The sequence below is a fragment of the Ambystoma mexicanum genome, chromosome 4q, assembly GCF_040938575.1.
Source record: "Ambystoma mexicanum isolate Mex_15411 chromosome 4q, UKY_AmexF1_1, whole genome shotgun sequence".
In the NCBI taxonomy this organism is placed as follows: Eukaryota; Metazoa; Chordata; class Amphibia; order Caudata; family Ambystomatidae; genus Ambystoma; species Ambystoma mexicanum.
The window spans coordinates 397,099,446-397,126,910 of record NC_090928.1 but is presented as its reverse complement, the minus strand read 5'-3'; the positions used below and the strand labels follow the sequence as shown (position 1 = coordinate 397,126,910).

The 27,465-nt window shown below is 46.2% G+C and overlaps 1 protein-coding gene across 1 annotated transcript in view; it reads right to left on the bottom strand.

Moving 5' to 3' along the window:
- The window catches only part of RYR2 (ryanodine receptor 2), a 3,854,281-nt gene that overhangs the window by 1,184,592 nt on the left and 2,642,224 nt on the right, over positions 1-27,465 (bottom strand). Inside the window, exon 65 of the mRNA XM_069607971.1 lies at positions 2,219-2,457. Coding sequence (XP_069464072.1) covers positions 2,219-2,457 — 239 coding nt within the window. The remainder of the gene's footprint in view (positions 1-2,218; positions 2,458-27,465) is intronic.

The window sequence follows — 27,465 nt, the reverse complement described above, 5'->3', positions numbered from 1 at the left end:
GCTGTGTTTGGGGGGGAAAGGGGCAAGAAATGGGTGGGAATGGCCATAGGAATTAGCAAGGGCAGTCAACAGGTGTTGAGAAACCTGAGGGTATCTCCTGAACTAAACCCAGGGGATCTGTCATCCAGGTGGCCAGGACACAGCAATCGCTATTGGAACCAGGTCCTGGGGTGGACCAGTGAGGGAGGATCACCTGGAGGGGGGTCCTCAGAGAGTGGAATGGAAACACCTCTGGGTGAGATGTTGCATTCCCCTACCGTTAACCCCTCTTTCCCATCTTATTACATAGGGCACGAAAACACTCTGCCGCCCCCCCTTTTCCAACACTAACACTTTCGCACAACACAGAAGAAAACGGACTAACACCAGAGCCGTTTACCTGACATGTCCCAATACAAAAACAATTGAACAGAATCACACACACCTGACAGCCTTTTACCTTCCCCACAGCGATAAAAGGTGGAGCACAACAGCACAGGATGAGCGAGGCAGACCGCACGACGTGAGAGGTAACTCAGCACGGCAGTTCAAGAGGAGTCAAAAGATGGCCCATACCGAGTGGGTGACAAGGAAAGAAGCTACCTTGCCCTTTCTGATCAAGGCTGTGAAACCTCCGTTGACGGAAAGATAAGATCACAAACAATAGCCAGCGTGTGTTGCAGCAGGTGTCAGCGGTACACAAGAGCCTTCTCTGCTGATTACCAAGCAGGGGAGGAACGCTTGTCTTTGTGGTACCAACCTTGACTCCAAAGAGAAGGAAAGCCAAGCGGGTCATCAAATCCAGTGAGTCGAGGGGGGAGTAGATAAGAAACAGAACTGTGTTGAACAAAAAGTAGCAAACGGCTAATTTGAACTGTGAAAGGCTTAAAGCGCTATTTATAGAAAAGGGGAAAACCAGCAACAGAGGAGTCCAACACTACATGGCTGCTCAAGTAGGAAACTCTGGGCAATCCAGAGGTGAAAGACATCACCCGATGCATCTATGACAAGGACTTTGTTTAGTTGAATACATCAGGCCCTCAAAGGCAAGAGACTATTATTGAAAAGAGACTTAACCATCGAAGAACCTGATAGCTGGTATGGAACCGTTTATTCCTGCTAGAAAATCTCAAGTGTGCGCTGTGCTGAGGAGATCCACCTTGCGCTGTGCTTAAAACGTGGAGAAGGGAGACCCACATCAAGACTTATTATTTGTGAACACTTCTTTCATTATTGAAAACCCTATCTCACACTAATTCTGTAATTAGTTGTAAGTATTTGGCAATAGTGTTTGTTTATTATAGGCCTTTTTACTTTGGCAAAACGCCACAACGACTGCCTTATTTTTCATTTGATGGTCGAAGCTTGCTCCCATCTAAGATTTAGGTTAGGCATGTTCCACCATGAATTTACAGTTTAATAAACAACACCCTTGAACTGTGATCACTTGTGTCTGTCTTTACTTTTGCCACCATGAGTTCCTTACAGTGGTCAAATAACCAAACAACACCTACAAGCTTTGTGTCCCTCCTCATATGCCATTTCTCCTATGTGTACTCTAATGCAATAGTTTGGGCTTCTAAGTGGGGCACGCACCACCTAATAGTCCAAACTATAGAAAGGGGTTGGGGAAAGTTCAGCCTAGAAGAAGAAAAGGAAACTGTAAAAATAGAGAAAATGGTTATAAAATACAGTGGAATTAAAAGAATTTGGGGCTAGGGTGGAAAAGATTAGGTTTGTAGGGTTCAATCCCCAGTTACAAATAAACTACAAAAACAGTACATTCGGCAACCAACAAAAAGAATCAGCAAAAAGAAAGATTTTACTTAGTTTCATAAGAAATGAAAAATTACCATTCATGAGTGGGCGGGGCAAGGGTATTGTTTGTAGTTATTGGTTATTTCAAACTGTATGACTGCATAGATACATCTGCCAAATTAGGTCACTGGTTAACAGAATAGCTAATTCTTCAACATCTATTATCGGTTTTGTCCTAAATAATCTGTGATAACACCTGGTAATTTAGTGAAATACGCACAAGCGTTATCTACTTTTCCTTGAAGGATGAAACCGAACCACGCACAAGATCACCTACAACATGAACTTTCCATCTAAAATTTCAATTCACATATTTAGTGTGGCAGCAAATTACAACCCATGACTTGCTTTCAATCAACTGCAAAAGATAATTCAAATAAACACATAATTAAAATTAATATACTTTGCTCCATATACATACATATTAAATCTTCTCCAAACTGATGCTGTCCAATGTGCTCAAAGAAGGATGACAGAACTGGCAAGAGAGCGACGGTGGTGTAGTTGATGATCTGGGTCACACCCTTTGGTTGGCTTCGGGTGTGGGTAAACTGCCCCTGCTTGAGGTTCTCTAGTGTCTTCTCCAAATCCTCAGCAGCGTTGTCCAAAAATGCCCTTAGTGCCATTTTAACTGTCTCCAGACCAGTCTTCATGACAGTCCTGCACATAAAAGAATGGAAAATGCTTGTTAGAATGACCATTTTGAATAAATAGTGTTACTTAAAATACGACACTTTCAATAGGGATCTTATGTAAAACGGGATGCAAAAGATCTGAATGAACCAAAATGCCTGTGGTGCAAATTCCATTGTGCTGCTTAGAAACACATTGCGGCCTCTTTTCTTTGAACATTCCATCATGGCAGCTGCATGATTTCATGCACAGGAGTGCTTGCAGTGCCTGCTGCTCTGCACTGTGATTGCCCCAGTTTCCTCTCTCCTTCCAATTGCAGTAGCCAGCAGACGAATGCCGGCACCCTCCGAAGGCCCACACTAAGGCCCCCTGCCTGAACCTGTGCAGACCGTGGAGGCCAGAGAGCCACATATTTGCACCCCTAACATTGAACCATCACTCAAACTGTTTTCTGGACAACAACTTGTTCATAAGCCATCCTTGAACTCTTGAGTCACGAAGGTGAGCTGGCTGTCCTCCACAACTATCTTTCCTGGGTTGTCCCCAATGTCTATTTCCTCTTGCATCCTCACATAGCGAACATTATTCTTTTACTGCATTTGCTACTGCATTATTGTTCCTCATTACCCCATTACCATCTGCCTTGCATTGCTTGCTGACTCCATCTTTAAAATCGAATGTTGGTGTTTTTAACATTGTGCACCACCTGCCTTTTCGTTGCTTGTTGCCTCCATCTTTAAAATCAATTGCATGTATGTATAGTTTATACATCTCTATATCAAGTACCATTGTAATTCCATTCCTTCTTTCAATTCCTGAGTTCTCACTTATTTTCTCCAACTCAATCTAGTAGGCCCCTAGTGAGTTTGTTCAGAACCATGCAGTGCACTGCTGCCACTCCTCCCTCACCCATTGGCTTACCTCTGCCCTTCTATGCTATGGTTCTCTCCCATATTCTGTAACTGCTACACCATCACCTACCCACCTTCTCCAAGTCTGGCGGGACAAAGCACAAAAAAGCTATCTTGAGTGCAAACCCTGGACTTCCCATTGCAGACACCTATGTCTGTGATTCTACTAGCGAGGTTTTCAGAGATATCCTTTTCTCTGCCCCATCTCCTGATCGCTGGACCCCCTCATTTCATCTTCACTCTATCTCCTTTCTCTTACTCCTCTATTAATGGTGGCAGCAAGTGAGAAGTCCTCTTGGCTGGCTTCACATCCTCTCGCTGCTTCTTTAATGTCTATCACACTGGCACCATTCTGGTTCAGGGCCCTCAACCCAACCACTTCCTCTTTGATTGCATCCTGCCGTCTCTCAATAATGTCCTTCCCTCTCCTGCATCTCCCCCTTCTACCCTCTCCCTCCCTCCTCTGAATGGTGTACCATGCCCTGCCCCCCCCCCTCAGAAATCCTTCAAAAGCACAGACCACCTCCACCTGGCGACACTCAACCCTGCTCAGTCAACAAAAATGCTCCGACATCTGTCTCCTTCTTGAGGACATTGATCTCGACATTCTCGCTATTAGCGAGACTTGATGCAATGCCAGCTCAGTCATTGCCTTTGACTACCTCTTCCCGGATGGCTTCAAGATCTTCTCCAAGCCTCAACCCCACCCTGGTGGGGGGGGGGGTTGCCTTAATTTTCCCCGAGTGGGTTCCTACCTCCATCTTACCTACCCAGACCTATTCCTCTTTTGAAAGCCTGGTTGGCAAACTGGTCACCTCCTCCACCTCCAACCTGACCATTGTTACCATTTCCAGCTGCTAGGCGCCTCTTCCCTATTCCTCTCCGATTGGGCTGACATCTGCTCTTGTTTACTTTCTTCCACCTCTAACGTGTTCCTTTTGGGTGATTTCAACATTCAACTGGACTCACCTTGCTCCGATTTAACTCTATTCGCTGACCTCTGATCCTTGCTTTCCCTCTCCATTCTCCCCTCTGGGCCAACATGCACAGCTGGTCACACTTTGGATGCCTTCATACACTCTGGCCTCTCTCTTTCTCTCCCCCCTCATCACTAATCCCCTTTCTTGGACAGACCACTCTCGCCTCTCATCCCACCTGGATCCCATTGGGCCCCTGACCACCCCTCCGCCCCAAGTCACCCCGACTTTGTTCACTAACACACGCCCTATGAAATGAGTGACTCCAGCTGCCTTCATCTTTCCATCATCAACACTCTTGACATTCTTGCCCCAGTCATGAGGATCTGTCTGAAACCTGCCTCTAAGCGTAACTCTTGGTACGACACCGAACCTGCAGCCCTGCAACGAAAGTGTAGGGCAGCAGAATGGAAGTGCCAAACCTCAGGCTCATCCTCAGACAAACTTGCCTGCCACCTGCTCCAAAGGCAATACAGACTCGTCATCCACAGGGAACTAGCCAACCCCTCTGTTGTCTGCTCCTCCCCTTCTCGGTCCCAGGCCCTCTGCAATGGATTGGCCTCACACTTTGCCACCAAAACCCAGGACATTCTGACCACCCTTTCCCTACTCTCCCTCACAACCCACCCCCTCACAACCCACACCCCTCTCCACTCTCCCTCCTCCTTTTCCTCCTTCTCTCCTGTCACACCTGGGGAAGTTACCAGTGCTGTCCGCTCCATGAAGATCTCTTCTAAACAGGTCTCCCCTTGCTCCTCCAGGACCATCAGGGATACCATTGGCTCTCTTGCCCCTGTTCTTGCTGATTTATGCAATCACTCTTACCACTGGATCTTTCCCCTCCACCCTCAAGCACTCCCTGTGTGCCCACTCCTGAAAAAACCCTCCTCTGATCCTGCCAGCTATTGCCCTAACTCCATCACCCCATCACCTAGGGAAGCTACTTGAGAAGCTGGCCTTGCTCTAACTCAACTTTCACACTGAACTTGTTGGTGGCCTCCACAACCACCAATCTGGATTCCAAGCATCCAGCGGAATGGAAACTGCTCTTCTGAAACCTGTGAAGAACTGCTTGCATCTCTCGACTCCAATTCCCCAGCTGTCCGTATCCTTCTCGATCTCTCCTCTGCATTTGACACAGTTAACCATTCCATCCTCATACAAAGACTGCATGATACACTTGGTATCTCGAAATCGGGCACTGGATTGGTTGTTCCCTTTCCTCACTAACCACTCTTCCCAAGTCATCCTGGGCCCCTTCTCCTCTACTTCTTCCATCTCCTCCTGTGGTGTCCACCAGGGCTCTATACTCTCCCCCTGGCTCCTTAACATGCACATTTGCTCTCCTTGCATGCCTCAACTCCAACTTCCAGTGTTACTCAGATGATACACAGACTCTTTCACACTCCTTCATCCATGACTGCCTATCTGCCATCCAGGCCTGGTGTACCTCCAATGATCTCTGCCTCAATGCCTGTAAAACTGAGACCCTTCCCATTGGGACCCCTGCTCCCTACTTCTTCGCCTCCCCTCTGGCCATCCTCCTTACCCCCCACCCCCACACGTTCAACTGAAGCCAGAAACCTTAGTCATCTTTGACTCCTCCCTCTCCTTCCTTCTTCACACTCTAGACATTGAGAAGGAAGAGCTGATAGTTGGACTTCTTGGCAAAGGAATTCAACCTTTTCTCACTTTCAGAGGCTCAATATGACTCAAGCCCTGGTTCTCTCAAAACTGGACTACTGTAACAACCTCCTCCTGACTCTACGACCCCTTAAGATTATCCAGAATAGGGCAGCAAGACTTATACTTGGCCTTAAGCTCAAGGACCACATCTCTCCTGCACTAAAAAGTCTTCATTAGTTCCTGGTTGCTGCACGGATTAAATTCAAATCCCTCTGCATCATCCACAAGGCTGTCTGAGCCAGGGGACGACTGCATCTCCAACTTTATCTCACTAAATACTCTCCCTCTAGACCACTTCACTCCTCTGGCACCGTCTCCTTGTGTGTAAGGCGTTTTGCTAAACAGAGGGCAGGGAGTCGCTTTCTTTCTTCTGCGGGCTCCCTTCTTTGGAACATCCACCCCTCTCCCTGTACCTTGAGCAGGATCTTCTCAAATTCCCAAAGCTCCTTAAGACCATCCTCTTTTCCTCCTACTTCCCTCCTTCTCTCTTCTGCTAATCTCACATGTGCGTTATTGGTGTCCTTGGTCCTTATGCATCTTCGTGGCCTTGACCTCCCACACCAATTTTCCCCAGCTCCTGTCTTACACAGCACTTTGCATCTGTACACCCTCTGCCCGGGCGACTCGCACTTACACCTCCCGCGGCCCAGGCCTTGTAGCACTCAATCACTCCAAGCACTTCATCCATGTCTCTCCTGCGAGCTCAGACTTTCTAGCACTTGCCCCCTCTTCCTTTCTGCACTTGTACTTTCTGAATATTCACAAGGCATTGTAGGTTCGTCTTTCCCCCTCTGCTACTTCTACTGTTAATATTGTGTTGTAAATGTATTTCCCATGAAATTCCCATGTACTTCCTACCCCTCATCCTTCCCTGTGGGTGCTTTGAAACAGTAGAATCTTATTGTATTAGCCCCATGCAAGCAAACAAATAAATACATACACGTCTGCTCACTATTATAATGCATGTAAACATTTTTGATTAAGCACGGTTTCCTGCTTGTGTGGGGTGAGGCTTTAGGTTTTATTGCACATGTCTTTGCGATAAAGGCTCTTCGTCTAGAGTGCAGTTGTGCTTGCCATGGTATCAGGTAATATTATCCCCACATATATGGTCGTCGTGAATAATATCGCCGGGAAAAGGTTGCAGCGATATTATATGGGTGACCATATATGGGGACAGAGGCAAAAAAAAAAAAACTTTAAAAAACGGCCATTTTTCGGCAATATTTTTGCATGGCGAGATTTTTGTGGCGACATTATTACATGGGACCCTTGCCATCATATCCATGCTTCTGACGTGTTTCCCTTTTGGCATATGTATGCGTATTTTTGGCTCACGCTTTATTAGGTAAAGCAGCATTTGTAGACAAGCGTCATCCTACTGTAAACGTTTTTGCCTGCTTCAGAGTATGTGTGAATCTTTGCGGCACATATTTATTTTAACTAAACAGTTTACATTTATTCTGTCCTCCCTGGTAACAATGTCTAACATATAAGTATGAAAGACTAGTATAGTGGGGATTTGTTCCCTGCTTGCAACATTGTTTCAGTGAGTGAGATTCCTTGCCCTTTCTGGACTACCCCTTCCATTGAAATGTATGTGTTCCTTTGGGTACAAGAGAACAGTGCTCAGTGGGAGGAGGTTCATACTTGTGCCAAAGTTTCATAATGACATCGTCAGTGGTAATTTTTCCATCACAATATGAATAATTACAATAAGGCAATGTGGTCCATGTTTGCGTATTGAGGTTCGCAGAAGAGAAGCACTGGTGGATCCATTCTCAGCATGTTTCATTGGCACTGACAGCAAATGCATGTCCTGAACTGCAAAGATCGTCAACTCGCCATTGCAAGCGTTTACATTGGCTTAATCCACCACATTCGTATTGCTCTTGATTAGATCAGTGGCCCACACAAACCCGGGGAATAAGCTTTCTGAGATGGCTCACTTATCCAGACAATGGTGGGTGGAAGGTCAGGAAAGTTCAGAATAATATGTCACAAGAGATATGGGGCTTTAAGAAAGTCTTTCACCAGTTTCACTTGGTCATTGAGCAGTGGACAAAGTGTAAACATCAAACGTGCATCAATGAGCATGGGGATCAGGTAATTGCAAGGTAGATCGGGGGAGGGAGAATAAACATGAATTGATATGCCAGCTATAACTGTATGAGGTATGTAGAGAGAAGCATACCACAAAATGTGTGTTCATTTCAACAGTAGTGTTTGAGAAGAACTTGTCTGGGTGGAATTTCAAGCCATTTGGCAGGAGGCAACATGGATGTGAGTGACTACTGTATGCCAAGATGCAGACTTCAGATGTAATGTGAAACATTCAATTGGAAATTAATCATTACAAAAAAAAAAAAACATTGTCCAATTTTAAGGGGCACCCACACAACAAAAATCATTTAGAATTTCAGGGCAGTGGACATGTTATTCTTGCAACAAATCTGATCATCAGTGACTTACAAAATCTGAAACAAAAAGCCTGGAGGAAAGTTGGTGCATATTTTGTGTCAATCTCAAATTGTGCTCCCCATACATCTGATGAAATTAAATCTTTGGCAGGCATTAAATGAGACATTCGAACCATGTTACCTTTGGCTAGAGTGCCCCAAATTGACAATAGCGCATATTAATGTTATGCTCTCTACAAATAAGATTAAGACCCTCAATGTGACATTAAAGATATGTAATGGGATAAAGTAGTGGGTTGATGTCAAAAGAAACATTCAGGCACTGTGACAAAGACTCCTACCATTACTGGATGGTGGGTCAGGGCTGTCATGATATGGTGGGGAAAGCCAGAGAATTCTACCCATGCGTGATGGGCATGGGCTCATCACATTGCCACCACAGACACTGCTACCCATTTATTGGAATCAAGGAATGGCAGTCCCACAGTGCATTTGTCCCATTGCAGACGGCAAGAACGGGAACTGAATTGGGACATGAAAGTAGCCCAACAAGCTGGCAGGTATCTCACAACGAGTACACTCTCATACAGTTAACAATAGCTATCCCAAAAGAGTCCCCTCTTTGGTTGTCACTACCTGCCCCTGGTGTAGAGTTCACAAGCCAGCCCCAACTCCTACATCAGAACTGTGAGCCACCTCCCTGGTTGGGCCCAAAACATAATCTGTACACCCACATCCAGAAGAGAGGCATCCAAGTTCCCTTACCCCAGTCAAAGGCTCGATGGCAGGGCCAAGGTGCGGCAGTCGGAGAGAAGAACACCCAGTGGTAGGTGTGGTAGGCCAGAAGAAGTAGACAGACCAATAGGTGGCATTTCTACAAGTTTGTTTATTCAAATAATAAATAAAAGGCATATCTATTTCTCGCCATAAGATGTTTGATGACTAGTACCCTAATTTGTTTTGTGTTAGGTAGGGCAGTGAGGTTGTCCAAATCAATAGTCGGTCCTCCGTCCAAAACTATCCTATTCTGTCCCTACCATTGATCATAAAAACTCAAAGAAAAGAGGGGTCCAGGAGAATGACTCCCTTTTCCTGAACAGGTTTCTATAGCCTCAACAGTTCTGTCTTAGGATGGTTTCTGGTAATGTTCTTTATGAGTTGTTTTAATTCTTCACGGGGGCTTTTACCCCCTCCTGGGCTTTGCCTTCTTCTCTACACAAGTAGCTCCTTGATTCCACAAAGAAAGGTCCGTTTCCTGATCATTCTTTAAACCTTGTAGTGTCTCTATAGTTTATTGGAAGTACCCTGGATGGCTGTCGTGGGTTTCTTTACTTGGTTTATAACATTCCTCTCATCTGGGACAAGTCCGACTGGGCCCTTGACAGTCTCTATTCTCCTTCCAATATTGGCATACACTTGGAAGAGGACGATTGGTCTCTTGGTAATCTTCACTCTCTTTCCAATATGCAGGTAAACTGGTACGAGTATGATTTGTCCCTTGTTAATCTTCACACTCTGAATAACATTCACTTGTACGGAGACGTGTATGATTGTAATCTTCACTCTCTTTCGGTTCTGTCCCCCACCCGTGTCTCCCATTGTTCCGTTACCTCTTTTGAATTGGTTAAGCATCACTGGTTCTTCCTGTGGGGTCAGGTTGCAGTCTGTGGTACAAACGCTTCAGTCTTTCGTTCGCTTCTTCTTTCTTCTTCACACGACTCCAGAGAGTGCTTCCTGGTACAGTCTCGAAGCTGTTAGAGGACCACACTGTCTGGCCTCACTGGGTCACGCCACCACTTCCAGGTTCTTCCCAGGTAGTCAGCTTGGCTTTCTGTCTACCCCGTGTCTGCTTCTTCCACTTTTCAGTGTATTCTCCATTCAGGATATGTCAGTGTCTCTTGGCTTCTGCCTCAGCACTGGTTCAAACTGTCTGGGCTACGGTGACAAACTTCACTGGTCCTTTTTTTATTAGACCACGCTGGGTCCCTCCCTACCTTAGATGCAGTCTATTTTTTGCTTTCACTTGAGGACACATGGCTCCTTACTCTATCTTCTTCATCCCAGTGTGGTTGGCTACCAACCACTGTGTACTCTGAATGGTTCTTACATTCTTCTTCTTCCCAGTACATCTGACATGAGTAGATGAATTTATGGAGATATTGCAGTAACAGATAAAGACTGGTTTGGAGTGACTTCAGGGGTCATCAGATATTCTTGTTAACTCCTCATAATGGGTCTAGGGAGTTTCTGGATGGAACAGGAGTGCTTGTCCCTGTGAGGTCCCACTTTCCACCACCCCTAGTGGGAATGTTGCATAGCGGGCTCGCCTCCCCAGCCTCATAGGGAAGGGCTCCCCTCAGGGTAGAAGTGACAAAATCCTGTGGAATGCCACAGAGGGCATGAGCCAATCCCAAGTCCCATACCAGGGCTGTAAAACATCCCCAGAGGCAAATCCTGACAGCCAATCCACATCCATACTAGCACACCAGAGTCCTCGTTCACCAGGGAAAACCTGGACAGCAGAACCAAAACCCTATAAAAACATGCAAGCTCACTCTGGCAGTATGGAAGCTTGGAGAAGGAGCTGGAGAGAGGTATTTGGAGCAGAATGACGGGCACTGATAGTACATGGAGGAAACTAGAGGGATGTATACAAATTGACCTTTTCACAGTTGATCCTGAAATGAAGGTCAATTGGGACATATGTGCGGGGGGGAAACCTCCCCAGCAACCACCCCACTCAATCCAAAACTCCCCACAACCCCCTACCCAATCCCATTATATCATTTATTACCCCATACCCACCCCACACATTTATATAAAAGTAAAATAAAGGTAAAGGTCGCACCAAAGATTATGCATACATGGAGAAAATAAGGCAAAATAAATCCAGGGCTCCATTTCTACTTGTGGCTGAACGGGGTGTCAGGAAGGTGAACAAAACACATGCCTTTTCGGGGATGCGCTACTTTATATGAGTATCTTGAGATGTATTGGGCCTAGGGAAAGAGTGGTGCAAAGTCTGGATCGGACTACAGAGCAGAATGATACAAAACAGCAGAAGCCATCTAAACATCACAAACACATTGCAACAGCCGGGAGGGTGCCGGGGGGCATAGCATGCATCGAGTAGTACCTGTAAATTCTATTTTCTATACATTTGGGGTATGCCCCATAAAGATGTGTGTACTACACTTAAGAGATGACCTGGGTGTGAACCGAGAGCCAGTAAAGGATTCAGAATGCACGTGGTATAGAAAGACGTTTTGTAAAGCCCAAGCTGAGGCAAGCTGCTACATAATGTAACTTTTGAAGATGATGGGGAATGTTTTAAGGAATGTGCGGTACTGGAGATTGTCATAGTCCAGATAATTATCTAGTGGGATAGATAGGAGAATGATATTTGAGTGACAAGATCACATGTTTGTTCCTAGGCCATGGCTAAGTTCTTAGCACTAGCCATGGAGCAGATTTATGCACAGCCTGCCAGAAGTAGTGGTTTTCGTCCCTTCTCATTCTCTGCTACTTTAGGCCATGAACACACCCACCCAGGAAGGCTTCAAGGCAGATACTTCCCGAGAGGTTGAGGTGCCAAGAGAGGAGGCGCAGCTATGGTCCTGTCGACTCCGTTTGCCAAGGTGCAAAACCTCAGTGATGGGCTCAGTCATCTTCACTGATGGGAGGGAAACATTCTCTATTTGACTTGGAATGGTCCAACACCATTCCTCAGGGTTATTGACTGTCATTCCTTCAGCACCCCCCTGGGGCCTCTGACAAACACCCTGCCTCCAGACTCCATCCTCTTTGAAAAAAGCAGACAAACTGGTACCATGCTCAGGTTGAGTAACACCCACTGCCTCGTTCTATTTGCTGGTGCTCAAGAAGGATGGAGGCTTGCGTCCTATTCTCGATCTGTGGCTGCTGAACTCCTTGTTCACAATGATTAGTTTAAGATGGTTACCCTAGCCCAGATACAAACTAGTCCTGAAGTTTGATGGCTTGCAGTCTCACTGGACCTTTAGGATTCCTACTTTCACATTCCAATTAATCAGATACACAGGAAGCACCCGAGGTTTGTGGTAGGCCAAATGCCTTACCAGTTGAAAGTCCTGCTGTTCGTCGTTCCTTGGCGTCCAGGGTTTTCACCAAGCTGCTAGCGGTCCTGGCGGCTCGCCTCAAGAGAGGGGGGGGCATCCAAGTCACTTCTTACCTGGATGACTGGCTTGCCCGAGCTCATTCACTGAATCTAGTGTCGGAGCATTTTCTCTGCACATGCCCTCTTTTGCACAGCCTGGGCTTTTTCATGAACTTCAAAAAGTCGCAGGTTTCACCATCTCAGTTTCTCTGATTCATCAGTGCAGTCTTCAACACTTGCCTGTGCAGGGCATTCCCACCCAAGAATCAAGTGGAGACATTTTTTCCGATGGTTCATGTCTTCTGATCCAATGAACGAGTACCACCCTCAGCCTTTTGGAGCCTGCTGGGCCTCATGGCTTCCTGCGTTCTAGTGCTGCCGGAGATAAGGCTGCACATGAGATCGCTTCATTGGCTTCTCCATTGTCAATTGTCAGTACCACATGTGAGAAATTTTACAGGTCTCAGACCGGGTGACTCGAATTGGTGAAGGGTGCGTTGTTTAACCAAACTCGGCCCCATGTGATGGTGGTCATGGATGATGGTGGTTGGGGTCCTCACTTGTTGGATCTGACAATGAGTGAACTGTGGTCTCCCACAGAGTCTCGGGTGCATATTTGCTGGAGCTTAGGGCGAACAGGCAAGCTCTGGTAGCTGTCTTCCCCTCTGTGAAATGGAAGATCGTGTTGTCAGTCAGGATAAGCACAGTGGCCATACACTCAACAGATGAGACTCAACGAATGAGGTGGTGTGGGAGTCCTTGCCTCTGTGCAGAGAAGCAATGTAATTGTGATTTTGGGCTCTGGAGCACATCATCTCCCTGACAGCAGCCCATCTGGCTTGAAGAGAGAATGTCACAGCGAATGCCTTGAGCAGACAGACTTCGGACTAGCACCGGTGTGAGCTCTGTCAGGAGTTACTGGAGGAGATATTCTCCAGTTGGGTGTAATTCTCAAGTGGACCTCTTCGCTTCCTTTGCCAACAGAAAGCTCTGGGGGTTGTGGGGGCGGGGGGTGCGCTGATAGTGAAGTGGACATTCAACCTCCTTTATGTGTTACAACCCATCCCTATCATTACACTGGTTCTAAGGAGTTTGCGCCTGTTCAGAACCATGCTGATTCTGATTGCTGCTAATTGGGCTCTGAACGGGTGTAGAAGTAGGAGACTGACACAGAGGTGGCATGCTTTTGGCTACAAGTTTTTATTTATAAGAAAATGAAAAGAAAATCCTGCCTGACCCTAGTTCTAAGAAGGGTTTCCCTGCCTCAACTAAATACCAAGGTATGTGTCAAGATGGTGGATTCTTTGCTTGGAAAGAAATCCTGTGTCCAAAAACCTTTTTTCAGCCCATACACTATAACATTAAGATGAAAGGGTGATCTCCTTGGTCCAGAAGAATGGCTTCCTTCTTCTGGACGATGGCTGAAAGGTTACTTTGATATACATGAACTGTTCTTCCCAAAATCTGTACATCACACTGATAAGTCTCCTTGGTTTGAGGTTCCACTAAAGCACATAGAACAAAAACTCTTGTATCTTCATAATGTTAGGGGAATGGCTTCCTGCCCCTTGAGCATAAGTAAGCTTATGCAATGTCAAGAGAATGACCCCCTTCTCTTGGCCCTTTCCAGAATGTTCAGACACCAGGGGGCATGCCTAACCTCCCCTTGCTTTTCTTACAATGATCTTGTAGTGCCAGGAGAATGACTCCCTTCTCTTGGCTTCTTCCACAATGTTCACAGACACCAGAAGGTATGTCTCCCTTGTGCTGGATTTTCGTACAACTCTCTCCACAGTGTGTTACAAGCTCACAGCCCACTTGGTTCACTGACCTGCCAGGTATTGTGATGGTGATCTTTGGATCTTTGGAGGCAGTTCATTACAGTGTGTGGGTCCCAGACCCTTCTAGGCTCTTCTCATTTCTTGAGGCTTATACCCAGTTCACTAGCCTGCCAGGTATTCCCTCTGTTGGGTCCCAGACCCTATTTTCATGGATTTCTTTTACAACGTCTCTTTGGTAGTCTTGGCAATCCTGGTTTCTCTGCCGGCGATGGACCGCCTCTCTCTCTGTTGGGTCCCAGATCTTTTGTATGGCTTTCTTTCTTTTTGGTTCCAGACCGCTTTATATGTACTTTCTTCTTTTTCCTGTAGGTTAGGTAGCCCTGGCTTCTTAGTCCACTAAGGACTGCCATAAAGAAGACGATTTGGGTTGGAAGACCCGTGAGCAACCAGAGAAGAGTTGGAAGACCGGATGGCTTGCTGGGAGAGCCCTGAGGGTCTGGGCTCCGCACCCAGTAAGAAGTGACATCCCTTCTCTGGTTGCTCACCGGTCTTCCTTTGCTGCTTCTGCGTCTCTAACCCCAGATCTGGTCTCTTCGCTCCCTTGGCTCTGCAGCGGTTCTGCAGTAATATTCCAGAATTCCACGAAGATCTTGTGTACAGACGGTACCTTCGATACTTCTGCTTTTGGACTTCTTTCAAGTTACATTCAACCTTGGACTACAAGATTCATCATACCTGAGTTGGACTGCTATTTCTACTTACTTCAGTCACAACATCACATTTTATTACCCATGTGGGTTTTTCGAGGGCGTAGTCCATCAGGTGCATATAGTCCTGTTCCCCACAGGCGCTTCGCCTCCCTTGCCAACACCCACTATGGAGCTCTCAATTTCCCACATCTTCTTCAACTGTTTTTCCATTTCCTATCCTTATCTTCTCACTAAGTCTGGAAGGTAGAAGCTCAAGAAGGACACCCTGGTCTTTAATCAAGGCCTTCACATCGCTGACGCCTATGTCAGTGCCTAACTGTGTTAGGAAACAAACAGCTTGCTCCTTATGGAGTAAATGGAGAAAGTGCCATCCGCTCCATTATAGACTCCTAGATGCCATTTCTTATGTCCAGAGAGCATTCTAGTATTTCGAAGATGGTGTCTGACATCCACCCCCCCGACAGCTAATTTTACCCGGGTTCAGGTTAGTGTGGTGCGTTGCTATGTTATCACTTCCAGGATTAATGAACACTGCTGTTAATTAATAGGAGCTACTTGCTCCATTTTAACTTAATTCCGTTTCTCTTCTGAGATGATTGCTGCTTTGCTTCAACGTGGTTTCTCCCTTAACACTGCACAACCGCTCACAAACTCTGTGCAGCTGCCCTAAAAATGCTGCGCTGCCTCTTTCAAGCTCTGTGCAGCTCTGCCCTGTTTCCCTCATGCTGCACACGGCTAACTAGCTCTGCTCCATTTTGTCTCACCTGTGCGACTTCTTCCAAGCACCAACCTCCTACTTTCCTTCATTCTTACCGTTCTTACACCTTCCGCCATCTCCTACTTGGGGATTGCAAGGGACAAGGAAGGAATAGGAGAGAGGAGCAGAGATCAGCCCATTCAGAGAGTAAGTGGGTGACCGGGCCAGGTGGCCATTAGATAGTGGCCAAGGTAAGTGAGAAGCCAGGGGAGATAGAGAGACTGCCGATCAGGCATTCAAAGAAGGAGTAGGTCTGAGTGTTTGACAGCAGAGCGAGAGTTGAGGGTAGCCACGTGGAGCAGTTTGCCACTTTTTAAAGACTTCCGGGAATGGGGGGGATTAGGGAATGCAGGGGAGAGGAGTCCCCAACGGAAGTGGCAGAGGAACGAGAGAGGTGGAAGGATGAGGCAGAAAATGAGCCAGAGAGGTAGTGGATGGAAAGGGAGAGGTGAAGGACAGGGGTTGCAGAGGAGCCAGAGAGGTGGAAGGAGGAGGAGGAGGAGGCAAAGTAGCCAGAGAGATAGTAAATTGCAAGGGGGCCTGAGAGGAGGACGACAGAGGTGGCAGAGGAGCCAGAGCAGTAGGAGGAGGAGGAGCAGAGTAGCCCGAGAAGTGGTAGAAGGAATAGCAGGAAGGGAGTTAATGAGGTGGGGGAGGCGCTTATCAAATAGGAGATTGAGTCGAGGGCCCTGGACCATGACGGTGCCATTTAGATGATGACTCTAGAAGACAGGAAGGGGGCCATGAGGACCTCCCACCAGGTGCCACCATTAATGGGAGAGCAGGAGGAAGGATAGAGAAGTGCGACCTTATGAAGGGTCCATGGGTTGGGTGAAGGAACGACAAAGAGGATGTCGGTGAGAGTCTTAGATCCAGTTACTCATGATTTGTTGCTGCAGAATGTAGATGCTTAAGCACGATTCCCACCAGGTTTCGCAACATGTGCGACTTTCTTTCCCTCTCCTTTCTACCCTCTGGTCCGACTCACTCTGCCAACCACACCTTGTATGCTCTCATCTCTTCAGGCATCCCCCCTCTCTAATCCTCTCACTACTCCTCTCTCCTGGACTGACCACTTTCTTCTCTCTTCTCACTTGAAACTTCCAGTCCCTTTTGTCAAAGGCCTTCCCAGCACTGCCACCTTCCTTCGCGGTCATTCGACCTATGAAGCGAGTGTCAGCAGCCTCCTTTGCCTCCACCTTCTCCCCTCCACCTACAGCCCTTTCCAACATTCACCTATCCATCTCTAACACCCTGGATATCCTTGCCCCTGTTATGAGGTTTCGCCTGAGTCTGCCACAAAATGCAACTCTTCATATGACTCCAATTTCTCATATGGTTGCAGGTCCCAGATTTGTAATCTGTTCCCAGGGTCCCAGACCCTCTTGTTTTAGCTTCCGCCTTCACCCCCTTGCTCCCTCAGACCTCCAGCATACCAGTTTGCTTCTGTGAGATACTCACGTAAGCCGGAATACTTGAGTGTTCACTATAGGTGTGATTGGTCAGGTCTGAAACATATATTGATAGCTCACAATAGGCCTCCTCAGAGAGGGTGACCTCCCCTATGAAATACCACCCTGTCCAAGACAAGCGGATATGGACAGGACATGGTTCACTTGGAAGAGCACAATTACCACCAGGTATTCGCCAGCCTGAAAGGAAATGATGTTGAGTATTAGTACAGAACTCAAATAGGGTATACGTATGTATGATAGGGTACTAAATAATAGACTAACCTGAAAGTGTAGTGAATAGTAGTTCAGGGGAAGAGCAGAGGTACGTAATAAACACTCTTTATAAAACATTTTCTTCGATAGAATGTCCAGATTAGGGCAGTAGACAAGGTTCCAGGGAGGTAAAGAAAAAAGGGGGAAGAGTTAATTTGGTTAGTAGGGACCCTAGTACCCAGACAAAACTAGGGCATGCTAAGGGAAAGCAAAGAGGCAATGAAAACTGCAAGGCATCCAAAGTTCAAAGCACTCTGAGTAAACAATGGATAATCCGTAAGAAGTACGTAGAAAAAGCAATGGGTCAAAAGTCAGGTAAACAGCAATGTAGTAGGGACAAATCCAGTAGCAATCCGTAAGACAAAAACAGGTTCAAAAAGCGAGGTAATCAGTAAGTGAGGTAACCCTAGAGAAAAGTCAGAATGAAATTACCAGAGCAAGAACTCATCAGTGCTGGAACCCGGGAAGCAGTGTTCAACATAGAAGATCCAGGAAACACAGGAACGAAAGAACTTCAATTAGAAGCGCCCGCTGTGTGCGAGTTACGCTTACTTAAGCATTTCAGGATGGCGCCTTCCTTGATCACGTGCATCACAGCGTGGTTGTCTCCATGGTAACCAAGTGTGGGAAGGATAGGAGCGCGACACCTTCCAGGCTTAGGAGCTCAAAGATCGGAAAGACGCCATGGCGAACGCCAGACACGTCTTGCGATCAGGTGTTTGTTGCGAGTAAACACACAGTGGCAACTGCAAACAGCCAGCAAAGGAACCGTCACAGCTACCTTGTGGTAGGTACCAGCATTTCCCGAGCAGCTGCTGCATCTCTTGAGGCTTCTGTAGCAGTTGGGGGTCCTCCACGGCCTGCAGCGGTTCCCCTGTCTGTTTCTCCCCACCGGAACGCTCTCTCTCATGGACACTTTTCTGGTGCTCTGGATCCCTGAGGTTTTACTCTGCAGCAGCCCGAGCAGTCCTTGCTTTCTGAACCACGTACAGGTTTTCCTCCTCTGTTCGTGGCTTCTATGAGAAACCTGAGGGTATCCTCACTCCTACTCCCCCTCGATCCTTTGCTCAGGTAGCATGGGAAAGGTCATCGATCTTGGATCCGACCCTGGGGGTGGAGAAGTGAGGCAGGATAACCTTGGTGGAGGGTCCTTGGGGATTTGGAGCGTGATACTGTACTGCAAGTGTGTAAAAGGTGAGCCACAATAATATGGCTTCGATGCGCAGCCATTTTGAATACTCATCTACCATTGCAGTAATAAAGTCTGCACTTCCACGGGCCTCACAGAATGAACAAGTAGCAGGGAAAACAGAGCAAGGTGTCACAGATATTTTGCAGGCAGACTGACTAGAGAGAATAGTTATTGCATTGTTCAGTGAAGGACAATACAGAAGGGGAGTTGGAGTGTGCAGCAGCTGCATGATAAGGGGTCTGGGAATGCATGCAAGTAGAGGAGCGCTGGGTTTCTCCACTTTCAACTGAATTTTTCCACCCTCTGTCTCTTCAACTTGTGATCTGCCTTTCGCCGGGGGAAGAACGCAATTTGGAAGGGGGGGGAGTGATCCATAAAGGAGAGGGCATCACGGAAAGGTGGTTATTGGATGTTGAATCCCGGGTGTTGCAGTCACGCTGATAGGGAGAAAGCTCTGCTTCAGACCCCGTTGATCGTAGCTATCTCTTCGCCTACCTGCTGAGGAACTAAGTAGTATTGTCTTGTGGCCAAGATGAAATGTTCCTCTGCTTTCTAGATCACATCGATGACATTTATATTCTAATCTATTTTATGTATACCTGTTTGTATGTATTAGTGTTCTATTTGTGTATTACTAGTTACTAGATCAATAAACGGCCTATAATGAGCCATTTTTATAACCCTATTTGGTGTGTGTGTGTATCTTTTCTGCTAGTCTGAGTCCAATCTGAGTCCAATTATTGGTTATTGCGAGGAGGAGCTCGGGAGATTTAAGTGTTGGTGTTCTTCCCTTATAGCCCAATAGACACAATATTTGTATCCATAGGAGAGACATGGTATCCCCCTTTCCTATTAAAGGCAAGCCTAACCCTCCCCAGCCTTTGGAGGCTACTGTCAGTCATGTCCCCTCATATTCCCACATTTCATCCCTGCCAATACGGGGAAGAGGAAGAAAACTCCAAACTCCCATTTCACCACTCTAGTACTGGGACTAAAAAGATGCCTGTAGAGTACTATGCGGGTCAGGCATGTCCCTCTAATTATGTTCAGGCAAGCCCAATAGAGACTACACACCTGCAACCCGTCAAGGGGTGGGTTGCAGGTGCATAAATGGAGAGTCAGAAAGCAGTATAGACAGAAACTGAAAGGCCTGTATGAGGAGAACCAGCAGGGGACCCAGGCCGTGAAGAGGCAGCCATTGTGGGAGCAGATCCAGGACGCCGGCCACCATCCCATATGTGGGAGCCTCCATATCGGGGAAACATGCAGCTGGAGCTTTGAGTCGGGAGAGAGGACGCAGTCTGCATCCACCTGGAGGCAGAGGAGTTGCCGGCATGTGCTTAACACCACCTGGCGTGCGAGTGGGGCTCGCAGAGGCTGGCCTGATGTCTGGGAAGTGGAGAAGAAGCAGCCGGAGCTGCAGAAAAGGAACGCTGGGACCGGTGAGTGACGGAGAGATCCACTCTGAAGCCAGGGTTCTCCAAGCGGGCTGCGCGTTTGCATATTGAATACCAAACTTTAAGAAATATTGAAAACTACTTAAATCATGCGTATTGAATACCTAACTATATGCAAACTTTAAATCAAGCTGAATTATGCACAGTTAAATACCGAACTGAGTAGAAACTCAAAAAGGGCCCATATAGTTGAATCCATTCCAAAATGCAACATATTCAAGCAAATGCTGATTAACAGAAAAGGGGAAAGTGCCCATTTTAAAGCAACCTGAGGAAAGGAGTGTAAGTGTGAAAGAGTATCACAAGAAGGTGATTCCATGAAATAAGACCACCCTAAGTGAATGGTATTAATTGCGCATCGTAGCCCGCTACCTATATCAGTATTTCAGTGACTCACTGGGGTTGCGGGTGATCCGCACCCAGCATTTTACTATTGGCAACACAATATCCGCATGGGAGAAAATCACTGTTCTAAAACGGCCGCGTTGTTGTGGTTGCTGGGTCTGCTTCCCCTGGAGACCAGCACCGATGCCTGAGTGGCCAGCTGTGCCTATACAGCCTATCAGGAGGCACCAGCAGGCGTGAGCCGGCCTCCAAGGAAAGGCAGACCAGAAAGGTTCCTGACCCGAGCCTGACCAGAGGCTACCAGAGCCCAGGGCCGGAAGCTCTGCCCGGCACTCCTTTCACCATCACCATTGAGCACAAGAATGAACTCGGTAAGCTCAGCATTTGTTAAGGAGACTGCCTGCCAAATTACAAAAACCTTGTTACATTGCACATTTTACAACTACTGTCCTGATGAGGTAGCCCGTACCTATACGGTATTCATCATCCGAAGAATGCTAGCCCCCTTCTTGGCCGCACCCAGGATGCGAGCACCAACAGTATATGCCGTCACCTTCATCAGGTCCCTCACCAGCCGCATGTTCCGTATGTATGAACAGTGAGTTTGAACTTAGCCCGACACATCCTCAACTTGCTCCATAGCAAACCGTCTTGTCCTGTATACATGCCCAACAGGACACTGCTCAAACAAACCTTACCTACATACTGCAAGGATAAGTTCACTCGGCCACGTATATAAGGTGTAATTCTACAAACATTGAGCTTTCAGCAGCTATGTCGCATTGGCTCTAATCATCACATAACTACTGTTCTTACTGCTCCTTGTAACTAATTTCTAACTGCATATTAATACTGAACGTGCTTGTTCACAATAGTAAATGTCATTATGCACCTCACCAGGCAAATGCAGCCCTTGCTATGTAATTTTCGCATTTAGCCTACCCTGCTTATATTGATGTGTCCTATCCTGCGCACATTTGAATTAGGGCACTTCACACTAACTTGATTTAGCCCATTGCATGCAATTTTGAATTTAGCTTACTCGCTCATTTTACTCAGCCTATCGTATGCAATCTCGATTTTAGCCTACTCTTATTATTGCGGATTCAGCCTATTGTATGCAATTTCGAACTCAGCTTACCTTGCCTACATTTGACTTAGCATACAATAGGCTGAGTCAAATATAGGCAAATATAGACAGGGTAAGCTATTTCGATTTTAGCCTACTCTAATTATTGTAGATTTAGCCTACTGCAATCTTGAACTTAGCCTACCTTGATTATATCTGCCTCGGTCTACTGTATGCATTCTCAAATGAAGCCTATTCTGCAGATACCTGATTCTGCCTATTTATGTGATCTCGAACTTAGCCTATTCTGTATATACTTGACTTAGCCTAACCTGCCTAGATCTGAAATAGCCTACCATATGCAATCCTGATTAAGCACTCGCTATTTAACTGGACTCAGCCACTCTGCATCTACCTGATTCAGCCCACTATATGTAGATCTGAGGCAGCCTACTTTGAGCTAATTTGATCTAGTCCTCTTGGTCAACTGCCCTGGAGCGTAGACCTGACTATTCCCTCCAAGTGTAATACTTAAAATGCTTACATTAAGGAACCTTCTACCCCTTCTCAGTATATTAATAGACATAACCTGTATATACACTATTCTCCCAGTACCTCACTACCACACCATCCCTAACTGTAGCATAACCCAACACATTACATATACAAATAGCCTAACTCGCACTGAACACTAGATAAACTCAGCATGGACCTTCAACAACTACCTACGATTCACTCCCAGCCTTGCAACACGATTGCAAGAAATAAAAGACCCAGCGCGAGACTAGCCAAAATATTTGAACCTCTAACTGGAACTCCCACTATCCCTAACAAAAGAACCAACCCACACTCTGAAACCTCCAATGCTATAAGAAAATGCCACGCTAGATCCTGCCCGTATATGCATCATTTAATCACACCACACCCAAGACCCAAAGCACCTTCACCAGCATCAGCCAACCCCAGCCTCAACGGTGCATTGATGAATGCTAGCTCTCTGGTCGCACATGCATCCATGATATTGGACATTATCCAATTAGAAAACCTCGATTTCCTAGCAATTACTGAATCCTGGCTACATGCGGCTGCAGGCCCAGCCCTCTCACTGGCTATACCCAATGGCTACACTATCTTAAGATCCAACAGAAATGATTCACGAGGAGGAGGCATTGCCCTCATCGCTAAAGCGAACTTACCAATTAGAGTAGCGCCACCCCTCAATACCAAATCCTGCAAGCGTCTCACAGCCAAGCTTACTATTAATAACTCCCAGACTCTCACAATCCATTTGATATACAGACCTCCAGGCCATATCGGCATCTTCGAGGAAGATATCTCTAACATCTTGTCCAATAAACAAAAAAGTTCCTCTCAAGTCCTTCTATTAGGAGACATGAACCTAGGACTTAACGACCCCAAAGACCCACATGCAGCTAGTATGATTAATACCCTAACTGAACTAGGCTTTACCCAGAGAGTGTTTCAACCCACCCATCATAAAAGGTAGAATACTGGACTGGGTGGCAGACTGCAACTGTAATGCCTTAATCTCTTCCATAGCTCCCCAGATTTGGACAGACCACCACCTTGTAACCTTCTCCCTAGCAACTGAAAGACCTATCTCCATGCCGACAGTACTAGCTCCTGCCATTCCTACTAGGAATAAAAAGGATATTACCCATGACAATCTACTGCCCCTCATTCTCCCTACACTCAATGCACTCTCGGACAATTTGGGACCTGACGCATTGGTTAAAGAATATAGTAAAGTTATGTCCGCTTCCCTAAGCCTAATAGCACCACTTAAAATGAGACAAAGTAAACCTAAAGCCCACCTTAAATTTTGGTACACACCATACCTGAAAACTCTTGCAATAAAAAAAAGACAATGTGAGGCATCCTGCAGAACACTACCAGCTGAAGAAAACAAAACTAACCTCAGTGCTATAACTACTCTCTATAAAGCGAAATACTTCTAGCAAAGCGTGAAACCTACAACTCCAGAATATCACAGGCCAAATCAAGCACAAAGGAACTCTGTTATCCTGAAAGAGTTAGAAGCCCCCATCCCAATACCTGACAACTGTATAAAAGAAAAAACCTTGGTGCTCTAATATACAGCAAGCACTAGCCAATAAAATTACAACCCTTCAAACACAAATCGCCAAAAAAAAGCCTCCTTTACATAGTACCATTCCTCCCATAACCGCCCTGACACCACCAAATAACCTTGATGACCACCCCCCCCCGCTTTAGGTTCACTAAAGTCGCTATAATTGAAACTGAAAAAATTATTTTATCTCTGAAACCTTCCATCTGCCAGGGTTAATCAATGCCCTGCACAACTTATAAAGGATGCTGCCAGAGACCTGGCCCTCTTCATCACAAAACTCATCAACACCTCTTTCATCAGGCAACATCCCATCCAACCTCAAGGAATCGTGGGTTCTCCCAATACTAAAAAAAACAAACTTATACTCATCGATACTCACTAACTACTGACCAATCACCACAGTGCCATTTCAATTGAAAATTATAGATAAAATGGCCTACTCACAAATTCAAAAACACCTGGAATCCATCCTCTTACTGGGTTCACGTCAGTCTGGTTTTCGACTTCAGCATGGGACCGAAACAGCTTTAATAGACCTGAAGGCTCAGATCGATGAACTCGGACAAAGGAAATTCAGCCCTTCTTCTACTGGACTTATCCGCTGCATTCGACCTGGTGGATCACGGGGTCCTATGCAGCCATCTGAACTCTGCTGCCCATTTCTCAGTAGAAGCCATAGCTTGGATACAATCCTTTCTTAGTAACCGGACTATGAGAGTCTTCTCTCCTACCGCAGCTGCAGACCCCATCTCCATCACTTGTGGAGTGCCTCAGGAATCCTGCGACTCACCCACCCTATATAATATCTTCACTAAGTCCCTTTTCGATGATCTGGATGTTATGTTATGTTATTTCAATTTATAAAGCTCACGGTCGCCCAAAGGTATCATGGCGCTAGAGAAGAAGACTGCTAGGTCAGGGAGAAACTAGTGAAGGAGCCAGGGACTAGAATAGATTAGTTTTCAAAGCTCTTCTGAAGCTCAAATGGTTAGAAGTGGCTCTAAGTAGCGGAGGGATATCATTCCAAAGTTGGGCCGCAGCAATGGAGAAGGCTCTGCCACCAACCATTTCCCAGCTGAATCTTGGAACGGTGAGTAGATTAGTGGTGGCAGAGCGGAGATCCCGAACCGGCGTGTATCGGGAAAACTTAGACTGTAGAAATTCAGCTCCTTGGCCATGGATCGTCCGATGGACGATACACAGAGACTTAAAGTGAATTCGCTGAGCCACTGGAAGGCAGTGAAATCAGCGAAGCACTGGCGAAATGTGGGCACCATAGGGAGAGCCAGTGGCTAACCTAGCTGCGATGTTCTGCATGCACTGGAGTCAGTGTATAAGACCGATCGGTTGCGACAAATACAGAGAGTTACAATAGTCCAACCGTGGGAGGACTAGCGCAGCCACCACAGGAGGGCAGTGGCTTCCGGGATCATAGGCAGGACCCTCTTAAGGACCCTGATCTGATGATGAGCGTACTGGCAGACAGCCATCACCTGGTTAGACATAGATAAGGAGGCAGAAAGAATAACCCCAAGGTTCTTCACTTTGCTAACTGGATCAGGTAACGGACCGAGGGAGGAAGGCCGGAAGGCAGGAGTCCACAGTAAGGGGTCAGGGGGACAACCCACCAACAGTACCTCTGTCTTATCACCATTTAACTTTAACCAATTCTGGTCCATCCAGATCCCGACTGCCTCTAGGCAGTCATGGAGGCAGGCTGAAACCTCAGTTTGATCCTGGTCCAAACGGATCAGGATTTGCCTATCATCCGCATAAGAGTAACAATTAAGCCCATAAGAGCGGATGAGACAGACCAAAGCCCAAATGTAAATATTAAATGGATCATCTTGGTATCACCTAGACTAACTATGCAGATGATACTCAGATCCTCCTACCACTTACTGGTGATTATGACAAGGATTTGGCCTTGGTGAATAGGATATATCTCATCATCCAGGCATGGATGGCCACCCATGGACTATGCCTGAATGATAAGACTGAGATAATTATCCTAGGCACTACCTCAACACTCATTAAATTGAGCTCCAAATACTCTGCCTTTAACATTGACAATAATATCACTGTTGCCAGGGAGGTGAAAAACTTGGGCTTCTACCTGGACTCTACCCTATCTTTCAATAAGCAGGTCAATGCCATGGCCTCGTCCATGGCATATATGTGCAAACTGATCAGAGGAGGTAAACCTTTCTTGTCGAATAACAGTTGCATTACCTTGGCCCGGGCGCTCATTTTGTCAAAGTTGGACAATTGTAATGCGATTTACATAAGTGCGAACAAACAAACCATCAAGAAAATCCAAATCCTGCAAAATAATGCCCTTAGAGCAGCGCTAGGAATTGCCAGGAGAGAACATATCTCCGATACCAGAAGATCCAACAATTGGCTCTTAACACATGACAAAATTAAACTGAAAGTCGCTACACTCACATATAAACGCTTGAATAACTCACCACCTTCTTATCTGACAGACAGAATCATCAAGAAATCTTTGACAAGGACCACTAGACTATCCAATACCAACTACCATGCTGTCCCCAGATTCAAGCTATCTAGAATCAGGGGCTGCAGTTACCCAGTCAAGGCAGCCCAACTGTGGAACTCCCTACCTTCCACACAGATCAACCTTTCCAAAACTTCCGCCAGAACATAATAAAATGGCTCAAAGACTGACAATTAGATGTACATCTGCCACCCACAACGAACCAACTCTGCTCCTATGTAAATATTTTAGTTATTAGAGTTACCTTTGACTGTATTGTATTTGCTTTTATGATTCCTGCCTCTGCTCCTACATGACTTCTCTCTTTGTACTGTGTTTTTTAGATGTATTGATTAACCTTGATGTGTAACTAAGCTGTGAATTATCGTATGCTATACCTACGGGTCCTGTGCGCAATACAAATAAATAAACAAACAAATACAATGACGCTAGAACTAACACCAAATGGCCAGTAAAAAGAGATTATGTGAATCTGACTCTGTACACAAGGGCCATCCCAGAAGAACCTGTGTGAACTACAGATTCCAGGAATCCTGGTTGTGCGACATGTGATGGGTAGACCATGTGGTCTGATAACTGTGCCTAGACCAGTGAGTCCTAAATTGTGAAAGCTAAGAACATTGTGAAACAAGTGACTAGGTTAACGTTTTAGGGAAGACTTGATGAATTACTACTATTGACTTGAGGACGAATTCTCAAGACCTGATTCTTTTGAACTGTGTTGCTTAACACTAGGGGAAGGGAACCCCAAGGATTGTATAGAACTATATTGCCTTGAACTGGAGAAAGGCAATCTTAAGACTTTTGGGGAATTGTTTTGAACTTGTGGAAGGGGAGCTGAAGAAGAGGTTAAAAGTTGGAAGAAGCTCAGAACTTTATGTTGAACACTTTCTTTGATTACTGACATTCCTACACATTTTTTAGCTTTAGTGCTAGGGTAAGGATAGGTTTTGGACACAGACGGGTTAAGTTGAACTCTTGGACTCAGACATACCTTAGTTCCGTTCAGGTAGGGAAATCGCACATTAGCATAGGCCAAGTTAGGCCTTCTACCATTCTGACATTTACTTTAATAAATCAGTTTGTTTTGAACATTGAATCCGTTGTCTGTATTACTTCATGATGCCTTCACACTTCCCTCCTGCTGACTCTCGCCTGCTTCGCTGCTGCACGGCTCTCTGAATTTCTCCTTGGAGGACAGCTCTCTCCTTGCATTTTAGATGTGGTGTGTTTA